The sequence below is a fragment of the Solanum dulcamara genome, chromosome 8 (assembly GCF_947179165.1).
Source record: "Solanum dulcamara chromosome 8, daSolDulc1.2, whole genome shotgun sequence".
Lineage (NCBI taxonomy): Eukaryota > Viridiplantae > Streptophyta > Magnoliopsida > Solanales > Solanaceae > Solanum > Solanum dulcamara.
Window position 1 is genome coordinate 1,900,276 of NC_077244.1, and position 10,755 is coordinate 1,911,030.

A 10,755-nucleotide genomic window follows, 5' to 3' on the forward strand; every position below is an offset into this window, starting at 1 on the left:
ATATTTGATCTAATTATCTGATTTTATTCATTCTCAATAGCCACAAAATGATATCTTAGGATAATCCTTTTATCCATGAATGCTCTTATTACACTCGCAGTATTTAAAGGATGAGAATCAATTATGTACCATCTACATCAAAAATTTAAATATTATATGCATCGTAAGTTTAATTCTCTATAGGAACTACCCTAATACCCTAATAACGAATTTACAAAATGAATCTATTTATTATAAAAAAAAAATCGTCGTTCGTGACCCTATATCTTAACTATCCTAATGGTATGATTCAATTTCAAATGCAAAATAAAATCAAACAATTCCTATTCGGGTCGGATCCCGGAAGAAACCGGATTGGATCCATTTCCCGCTGCTCCGAAATCTCCCTCCGGCAACACTCTCTAATGGCGGCAGACAAATTCCCCAAATCTTTAAATTTACTGCAAATCAAAAAAAGTTGCAGAAATCCACAGTCAGTATTGCGAATATTAACATGGCCGACGATGAAGCAGAGATATACGACGGAGCTAGGGCACAGTTCCCGTTGTCATTCGGTAAGCAAGCTAAATCTCAAACATCTCTCGAACTCGTTCACAACGCCACTCGCCGGAACAACACCTCCGCCGCCGCCGCCGCCGTCACTCAACCTACCGACGGTAAACTCGAGCCATCACCTTTCCCTTCTCTGTCTTCCTCCTCCAAATCCTGGCTTAATTCCCTCAAAAACCCTAAATCGAAGATTATTGGACCGAGTCGTCCTCCTACTGGCTTGAGCTCGAGCTATGACAAGGAAGAGGAAGAGGAGGACGAGGATGGTGCTATAATTGGGCCACCTCGACCTGCTGTTGATGCAAAGACGGAGGAGGATGAAGAGGGCGAAATGATTGGGCCACCACGACCGCCGTTAGAAGAGGAGGATGGGCTGATGATCGGGCCACCTCCTCCTCCATCGGGTTCAGTGGGATCAGATTCGGAGGACGATATGGAAGAAGAAGAAGAACAAAATCAGTATAGGATACCTTTGAGTAATGAAATAGTACTGAAAGGACATACAAAGGTGCCATTTCTTTTTGTTCCTTCCTTAATGTACATGTATGGTTTCCTTCAACTATTATTAAATTCTCAGTTCTTTCAACTTCTCCTGTGTGAGCTTAGCAGAGTTGGTCCTAACTCCTGAGTACTGGATAATTTATGCACAGTTTATACATTAAATTCAGTACTTGAGTTCAACTTGTTTGGGGTCGAGATATAGTTGATTGGTTGTTCCTTTTTTTGGAAAAAAAAGTTGATTGGTTGGTAATTGTTGTTTTGGACTCTTGATGTCTTCCTAAAAGATTGAAGTTCAGCCATCTTCTAGATTGAATTTAGTGTTCCACATATACTTACTTGAATGCATATGTTATGTGCACATGCATCTTAAAGGGAGTTTAAACTTGCAAAGTGGATCCAGTTTGAATTTGGTTATCTAATCAATGTGTTATTGTGCTAATTGTTAATGCGGTTTGAATTGTTGTGCTTGATCAAGTGAGTTGTGACTGCATGCAGTATAGAAATTAAGAGGGGATGTCCTGTCGTCATCCTAAATCTTCCTTTCTTTTTCTTCCTAGAAGATTTTCTAAACAGATGTTTTCTGATGCTTTTGAGTTTTGGCAGGTTGTTTCTTCTCTTACTGTGGATCATTCAGGATCAAGGGTTCTTTCTGGTAGCTATGACTATACTGTTCGGATGTATGACTTTCAAGGAATGAATGCTCGGTTACAGTCGTTTAGACAGTTGGAACCATCTGAAGGGCATCAAGTTCGTAGTTTGAGCTGGAGTCCGACAGCAGACCGATTTTTATGTGTTACTGGGTCAGCCCAAGCGAAGGTTCTAGTCTATACATGGTTCTGTACTTTGTTACTGTCTCCAAAAAAAAAAGCATGGTTCTGTATTCTCATCAATAGAGCCTATGCATGTGTGTGGTTTAACTTGATTTATCTCTTTTTTTACTTCAGATCTATGATCGCGATGGACTTACACTTGGGGAATTTGTTAGAGGAGACATGTATATACGTGATCTTAAGAATACGAAAGGTCATATATCTGGATTGACATGTGGAGAATGGCACCCTAAAACAAAGGAGACAATTTTAACATCATCAGAGGATGGTTCGTTGCGCCTGTGGGATGTCAATGACTTTAAGAGTCAAAAGCAGGTTTGTGTTCCTCAGTAAATAGACAGTATTACATAGTATGATGAACAACTGGATGTCTTTGACTGCTACAACATGCATTATTGAGTGACTGGAGGAAGGACCTTTTTTTTTGCATTTTTCAGATAATATGACCTATCTCTACTGTGAATTTAATTCTGAGTTAAAGAATAAAAGCAACATATTCAGATTGGAGTCATTCGGTTGTTTCTTTTTATCTGGGGTAATTGAAATATTCTTATATTTAGTTTTTCTAGCAGGATGATACAAAATACACCATATGTTAATCTCTTAATAAAGTTGCTCAATATGGACTATCATCAAATCAAACACTAGGGCAATACCTTACTGACTTTAGAATGTGACACCCCATTTTACCTTTCGTTTTAACCTCTTCTGGGGTCATTTTGCCTCCTGACTCCATTTTCCCCTTTTGGACCTGGATCAGGGGATCTTTCTTGCACTTCATTGACCAAAACAACATTAATGTCCTTGTTGCTGTTATTGTATTTTTTTTTTCTTGACGTTAACAGTTCCCGGCCTGATCCTAAGCCTGATTGTGACTAGCTTCACTGTGTAGGTTATTAAACCAAAACTTGCTCGGCCTGGGAGAGTTCCTGTAACGACATGTGCTTGGGATCGGGAAGGAAAAAGCATTGCAGGTGGTGTAGGAGATGGTTCTATACAGGTATTTCTCCTACATACTGAGTGTAAGAAAGATTATATTTCAATTTTCTGTGTTTGTCCCAGCTCATCCTTGCTCATATGAACTTCTTTCTTAAAGATATGGAATCTTAAGCCTGGATGGGGGAGCAGGCCAGATATATATGTAGCAAATGCCCACTCAGATGATATTACAGGAGTCAAATTTTCAAGTGATGGGCGGATACTATTGTCAAGAAGTTTTGATGGTTCCTTAAAGGTATTAGTAAAATCTAAAGTAAGACTGATATTTGGTTTGTACACCTGCATTCATCTTCTCTGATGCATAATAATCTTGACTTGGTTTCATAGGTTTGGGATTTGCGCCAGATGAAAGAACCCTTGCGAGTGTTCGATGATCTCCCAAATAATTATGCTCAAACAAACATTGCATTTAGTCCTGATGAACAATTGTTCATAACTGGGACGTCTGTTGAGAAAGATGGTACTACTGGAGGAATGCTATGCTTCTTTGATCGAGGAAAGCTAGAGCTAGTGTCAAGAGTTGGAATATCTCCTGCTTACAGTGTTGTGCAGTGTGCCTGGCACCCTCGGCTGAATCAGGTAGTGATTACTCCAATCTAGTAAATATTCCGTCATGTCACCTGATTACTACACATATTGTGGTGACCGCTTTGCATATCATGAAGTGGGAAATACATTTTTTTTATAACCATGCTGTAATGTGTTCTCTTAAACCTGCTTCCCGCAAAAATCTTCATCCTGGGAATGAAAGAAAAGGTATATGTAGTTTTAGAAGCTCGTTTTCCTGTGCACCAATTTCCCCTACTCTCTGTTTTTTATTTCCTACCTTAGCATGCATAAAAGGTTGAGATTTTGGTCTAAAAGTTTTCCCTTTTATCTCAAGATCTTTGCAACAGTTGGGGATAAACATGAAGGTGGAACACACATTTTATATGATCCAACACTGAGTGAAAGAGGAGCACTAGTTTGCGTTGCTCGTGCACCTAGGAAAAAGTCTGTGGATGATTTCCAGGCAGAACCAGTTATTCATAATCCACATGCATTACCCTTATTTAGAGATCAACCTAGTCGCAAGAGGCAGCGAGAGAAAGTATTGAAGGATCCACTGAAGTCTCATAAACCTGAGCTGCCAATAACAGGGCCAGGTTTTGGTGGTAGAGTTGGTTCAACCAAGGGAAGCTTGTTGACGCAATACCTTCTTAAGGTAATATCCTTATTAGCAATGTCTTATATCATTTATAATATGTTTGAAATGAAGCAAAAAGAACCAGCATCTGTGGTTGCGGAAAATCTTGTCTTTTGTTTGTTCTTTGTTTTATTTTCCTTTTTATCTACTCTAGATCTTTAGTTTCTGGAAGAGAAATGGTGGAGTAACACAGAGCTGATTGTTTTTATTACTTCATAGCATGCCTCCATGACTGTTGACAGTCAAAGCTACCTCTTGTGTTTTGAAACCTAAGTTATCCCTCCAACTCACTATTATCAGAGTGTTCCCTTTAATTTGTAGTGCTTCTTATTTGGGTTTTTGGTGCGATCACATTAGCAGTTCACTTTAGCCTCATTTACCAGCGTATTTTGCGACAATTCATCTACCATTCTCTTCCCTTAAACCCTAAGAACCCCATGAACTTTATCCACCTAAAAAAGAAAAAAGAGAGAGAGAGAGAAGGCCCGTGATGTTGAAAAATGCAACTGCTGTATCAAGGAAATAAGAGGCAACAGCACCTGGTGACAACAACAACACACCCAGTGTAGTCCCACATTGAGATGGAAAGTTTCCTCTTGGGGCCTTCCTTTATATCGCTGTAGAATCAATAGATCTTTGTATTTCTCCCCTTTCTTACGAAATAAAACAAAACTGCATAGTCTACTTTACTTCAGTTGTTACTCCTCACTCCATTTTATCTTCTCTTCTTGGACATATAATGCTGGTTGAATTCATGAATTAACTTTTGCATGTTTTTGCAGCAAGGTGGGTTGATAAAGGAGACTTGGATGGAAGAAGATCCCAGAGAAGCAATCTTGAAGCATGCTGATGCAGCTGCAAAAGATCCAAAGTTTATTGCTCCAGCATATGCTGACACACAGCCTGAACCACTCTTTGCGGAGCCGGATGCCGAAGAAGAAGATAAGTAATCTACATGTTTCCAAATACTTTTCTGGATTTGCTCTTGCAATCTGTGTAGCAGTAATTTTTCTTTTATTTTTTCCTGTAATCTGTCATGTAACTGCTCTCCATATAATGATAAAAGATCAGACTACTAGAAACTGTATTACTTTCTTCAAAACAATATTAGATTTCGAGATATCAAAACCAAAGAGTGAGCTGTAGCTTTGTTATTATCAGTGCTCAGATGAAGCTGCTAACAGACCGACAGAAACTCTTCTATTAAATATTCAAGATTGAGATGCCTTCTAGCTGCAATTGACTTTAAGCGCACTTGAACTACCCATAATAGTCTATTTGCAGGCTTGCACTCAATAGTCAATATCGCGAATTTTCCGTTATTTTAATCTGATGTCTCCATCACTTGTAGTTATTTTTCATTCAATGAGTAACCGATAAGGATCCATTGATATTTATCTAATCCAACTAGACTGTTTGGAACTTGACAGAATTGTTTCAAGCACCGACAAAATAGGAAGCGTCCTTTCTTTCAAAGTGAGGACGGATTATTCACATTTTATTTGATGGTTAGAGGCGAATTGAAAGTTAAGCGGTGGAACAACCTTGCTTCTCTGATCAATGTTTTATAGTTTTCATATATATAAAAGAGTAAGCTAGTAGAGTACTGATGTTTATATATAGTTGTAGAACGATCTATAAAAGAGTAAGCTAGTAGAGTACCAATGTTTATATATAGTTGTAGAATGATCTATTTAGGAAGGGAATTGTTGGTCTTTTCTTTTTGATGACAAGGAAAACCCGCAGTCACTATCCATTGGACGGGTACAGGGTAAAACTCCGCTCCTATTCAATAGCTCGCAAACCAAATAGGAGAGGTAACCCGCGTTAAGGAAAACTCGGTGCGACAAGCTCGACTCAGAAGGTAAATCCCTTGCTTTCGCTGGCAAGGATTTCGCCTCCAACATGAAAGTCCAAGCCCAAACCACTAGGCCATCCCGAAGGAAATCAATTTCCACTTAGCCTTATGTGATGACCCGCCACATCATCACGCCACATAAGTGCCATGTAAGTGTCACATGTCACAAAGTTGCCCTTGTGGAAGCCTTACATAGGAAAAAAGGCTAGTTCATAGTGGAAGGTTCTAGAGACATGTGGAGAATTCCCTTGGAAGACTTTAGAATTTCATGAATTTGAATGGAAAGTCCTTAGAATCTTCTAGTTGTGTAGAGAAATCTAGAGAAGGGATTAGTTTGTAAATATAGAAGGACTTGTGTAGTAATTTTTATTTACACTTAAACCCCTTAGGAGTAGTATAAATAGAAGGGGCCATTCATTTGTAAATCATCCAGAAAAGCAAGCAATCAAACATTCTTCCAAAGTAATACAAAAATCCTCTTCATAAAAGCTCTCTTGTCTTCTTACAATCTAGCGTTCCTTTAACGATCTAGTCTTAAAAACTTACTTGAGCTTGCAAGATCGTGAAAGATTCGTGAGTAAGTTGTCAAGTGCCGCACAAAAATCTTAGTGTGAAGTTTAAGTCCGTGACACTTATCTATCTTATGTATTCATTCAAGGGAGAGGCTAAAATCGAAAAAGATCAAGTTCCACATATATGAAACATGCAGAAGGTATGGGAAGGACACTTTCTTGAGAAAGTCATGTGGCCAGTCAAAAAGTGTAAAATTGTTAATCAACTCCCAACACATTTCTCAAAAATTATAATAATTAGTACCTCTTAAGCATGCTTAGGAGATTTTACCATGAGCCAAGAACTCAACTTCTTATGGTAGGTATGCATACACTTATTTTTTATCATCTCATATTAATTTTCATGTTTTACTCTTTGAAAGTCAATTAGATAAATTTTTGAAATAAAATTGGATTAAATTAACTCAGTATTTTACACTTAAATTAGATATTCAAACAATATACGAAAAGTACTATAAGTTTTTAATTTTATCATTTAAATTTGACAGAAATATGTATTTTAAAATGTCAATAAAAAATTACATAATTTAACTTTCTAAAAATGAAATATGACAAAGGAATCAATATTGAGGTGGACCTCTTCCAACCACCACATTCATGCAAAGAAAGAAATAGTTTGCACATTTATTTGCACGTGATATCTTTTTCTTTCCTTATCTACTAAGACCAGATATTTTTTCAATTAAAATCATCTGGTACTCGATATTTTTCAGTGTGACTAATTAGAATTTCACTAAATAATCAAAATGAAAGAGATTATTTTTAAATTAAAATTAAAATCCTTAATCAAATATAGATTGATTTCAACCATCTTACCATCATATTATTAGTGTTGTTATTGAAAGAAAAAAGACATCAAATACACCCTTAATTTGTTGTGAAAAGTCGACTCACTCAAACTAATTCGATGATCTATTACACCCCTATACATATTAAAAGTTCAAAAATCAACTACTTAGATTGATTGAGATCGAATTGAATTATCTTTGATTAATTGAATCTTGTTCAATTTTGATTCTCGTCTTCATTGGAGACGTTGATATATTAAAACACGTCTCGTTGCTAAGTTAGCCAAACAATCCAACCGAATGGGTCCACCTGGCATCTTTAGTAACTAATACTCAACAAAAATGGGTTCACACGACGTCACTTATTTATAAATAGTTAAATTGATTTTTTTTAAAAAAAGTAATATTTTTATTAGAAATAAAATAATAATATATATAATTATTAAGAAAAAGGACTTTTTGACCTATTAAGTAATAATATGAGTATTTTTTAATCAACTTTTTAGTGGTAGATATATTTTTGCACCAAACTATTAATTAAGAGAATTTTGTTTTATTTTGCATAGTTTAAGGGCTATTTGTTCAATTTCGCATAGTTTAAGGAAAATTTGTTCAATTTCACATAATTTAAGAGTAATTTATTTAATTTCGTATATTATATATATAATTGATACATTCGTAAATTAAAATATGAAACTCAAAAAAAATAATATTTTAGATGTGTATTAACTTATTCGAGTGTAGTTATTCACGTAGAGTGCCATTTAGCACCATTTTAAAACAAAATAAAGCATGTATACATAACACGTTATTAGCTAATCAAATAAGTGTGTTTTATTATATTAATAATCATAACTTTGATATGTAAAACAAACAATATATATTTGAATATGAAATTATGTTTTTGACCATTAACTTTAATAATAAGATTATGCACCGTAAAAAAATATTATATATATATAGTCATGTGACCAGAAGATCACGGGTTCAAGTCTTGAAAACAGCGTCTGGCAGAAATGCAAGGTAAGACTGCGTACAATAAACCCTTGTGGTCGAGCCCTTTCCCGAACTCTGCGCATAGCGAGAACTTTAGTGCACCGAGCTGCCCTATATATATGAGAAAATAAATATCCATAGCAACATTAATATTAATATTAATATTAATTGAAAGAGAACAAAAATAGAAAGAAAAAAAAAGCATACTGTATAAAGAAAGCAATTCTTTGGTCAAACAGTTCCCCACTTTTCCCTGTCGGTCAAAGATTAATTTTTGGTCAACACTTTGACTGGAGATTCCTATCCAAAATTTTATTAATTATTTAATTTTTTTTATTAATCCTTTTTTATATTTATGATCTGCAAAAATACATCATCCTTGAAATATTGCAATCTTGAGTAACATAAGGGTAAGGTCATAATATTTTAATAAATTTAATCAATATATGTTGATTGTGTAAATAATATATTATTTTTTAATATTTATTGAAAGCGGATAAAATCATTATTATACACATTGAAAAGGATTATTTTTTTTCCGAACATTAAATAACTCGTGAAATGAAGCTTATTCTCCTAACTAATTCAAACTAGGTAGATTATGATAATTATTGGACTCTAACCACATAATAAAATGTGATAAAAGTCATTACTACAATAGAATCAAAATCATAATTTGAGTATGCTAGTTTGGAAACAATACAAATTAAAAAAAACGTGATTGAATTAATAATCTTTAAACAACTCCTACAAGTTGCACTACAACAACAATAATAATAATAATAATAATAATAATAATAATAATAATAATAATAATAATAATGAAGTTCTCATATACTTTACTTGACGATAGTCTTTCGAAAAGAGATTATTTATCTTTACAACGTAGGAATAAGATCTATGTACACATATATGTTCTCAAATTTCATTTATAAGATTATACTGAATATATTATTATTGTATAATAATAATAATATCAAGCAATAATAAAAAAATAAGTCCAATTATTTTATGAACATGACATGATTTAGATGTGCTAGGTCAAAGTATACAAATCCATTTGTCTCAATAAGGATATATATATATCATATGCTTTTTTTTTTCCTTCTTTTTTCTTTAGTTAAAAAAAAAAAGATTCTTATGTCCCCCTAATAAATAACCTTACAGCATATAAAAAGCTTCCAATTATTATCAAAGCGTAAATATCAAGAAAAAACACAGGGTAAAGTTGAGTGCATATATATAAATAATATATATCTCTTTTTCTTTCTTTCATGGCTTCTTCTTCTTCATCATCATCAAATCTAAGGATAGTTGTTCAAAAAAATCCTTCAGAATCTCAACTCAATGAATTGGGCATCAAATCTTGGCCTAAGTAAGTACTCAATCATATGATTTTCATTTCTTGTTAATTTTTTTCTTAATTATCATGTATCTGTCTTCTACATCACATCCCTTGGGATGCGGGTCTTTTCCAAATTATATTAACGCAAAATACTTTGTGTACTGAATTATTTCTTCTTTTTTTTTCATGTATATATGTTCTCTGTTTGTGTGAGCTTTGCTCAAACTATAGTGTTGAAAAAAAATTATATTATGTATATAATATAAATACTCTTATTACTTTTATTAAAAAAAATATTCAATCTTGAAAGGTTGTAATAAGCATAAAGATTGTTAATTTAGGATGAATCTTCACTATACCTAATATATGTTGTTAAACTATATATATGTGTTATTAATGCCTAGATTATTTTTTTTGATTGTGTAAGCTTGTTCAAATTATGGATTGAATATTATTCAGATTTTGAGACTAAAGTAATAGACTGATAATCAGCGTAAAATTAATCAATTTATGAGAAATTAATCTATAACAACATATAATATATTGTTGTATGATTCTATATATATGTGTGTGTTATTATTCTTTTTTATGTAATTTTTTTTTTCAGATGGGGTTGTTCTCCAGGAAAATACCAATTAAAATTTGATGCACAAGAGACATGTTATTTATTGAGAGGTAAAGTGAAAGTTTCAACAAAGAATTCAAATGATGAAATAGTTGAATTTGGAGCTGGAGATCTTGTCATTATTCCAAAAGGATTAAGTTGCACTTGGGATGTTTCAATTGCTGTTGATAAACACTATAAGTTTGATTCATCTTAATTAATTTCTAATTAAAATTTAGTTAATTACTATATCATTAATTATTTTTTCTTGTTTTACTTTGTCAAAATTCAGTTTATGTTAAACATGATCTCATGATTGTTATCAATTTTCTTGATGTATATGTATATATATATATGTATCCTTCATATGTTAGTATAATTCTTTCTTCATCAAGTGGTGATTAGCATAGCTAGGTTGATTCAGTATTTAAACTTGATAATTCAGTATTTTTAAGATTTTTAGTATCGAACGTGTTGTATCTCTAATATGATGTGTTAGTAGTTCTTTTTTTATGAAGTGTTGATTA

At 33.6% G+C, this 10,755-nt stretch overlaps 2 protein-coding genes across 2 annotated transcripts; both read left to right on the forward strand.

The window, feature by feature from the left end:
- The first annotated feature begins 307 nt into the window (after nt 1-307).
- LOC129900323 (uncharacterized) lies at nt 308-5,297 on the forward strand. The gene is made up of 8 exons (XM_055975275.1): nt 308-1,057; nt 1,654-1,866; nt 1,995-2,195; nt 2,773-2,880; nt 2,977-3,114; nt 3,207-3,458; nt 3,763-4,083; nt 4,848-5,297. The coding sequence occupies exons 1-8, from the start codon at nt 494-496 to the stop codon at nt 5,013-5,015; spliced, it is 1,965 nt and encodes a 654-aa protein (XP_055831250.1). The 5' UTR covers nt 308-493; the 3' UTR covers nt 5,016-5,297.
- A 4,125-nt stretch (nt 5,298-9,422) lies between these two features.
- Nucleotides 9,423-10,497, forward strand: LOC129900485 (uncharacterized). The gene is made up of 2 exons (XM_055975471.1): nt 9,423-9,654; nt 10,232-10,497. The coding sequence occupies exons 1-2, from the start codon at nt 9,554-9,556 to the stop codon at nt 10,443-10,445; spliced, it is 315 nt and encodes a 104-aa protein (XP_055831446.1). The 5' UTR covers nt 9,423-9,553; the 3' UTR covers nt 10,446-10,497.
- The last annotated feature ends 258 nt before the right edge of the window (nt 10,498-10,755 follow it).

What these genes read in the sequence shown, in the direction of transcription:
- LOC129900323 (XM_055975275.1), top strand. Translation starts at nt 494, where the DNA reads ATGGCCGACGATGAAGCAGAGATATACGACGGAGCTAGGGCACAGTTC. An exon ending in CTGGGTCAGCCCAAGCGAAG is followed by an intron (nt 1,867 to 1,994) that starts GTTCTAGTCTAT and finishes TTTTTACTTCAG; the next exon opens with ATCTATGATCGCGATGGACT. An exon ending in ACTTTAAGAGTCAAAAGCAG is followed by an intron (nt 2,196 to 2,772) that starts GTTTGTGTTCCT and finishes TTCACTGTGTAG; the next exon opens with GTTATTAAACCAAAACTTGC.
- LOC129900485 (XM_055975471.1), top strand. Translation starts at nt 9,554, where the DNA reads ATGGCTTCTTCTTCTTCATCATCATCAAATCTAAGGATAGTTGTTCAA. An exon ending in GGCATCAAATCTTGGCCTAA is followed by an intron (nt 9,655 to 10,231) that starts GTAAGTACTCAA and finishes TTTTTTTTTCAG; the next exon opens with ATGGGGTTGTTCTCCAGGAA.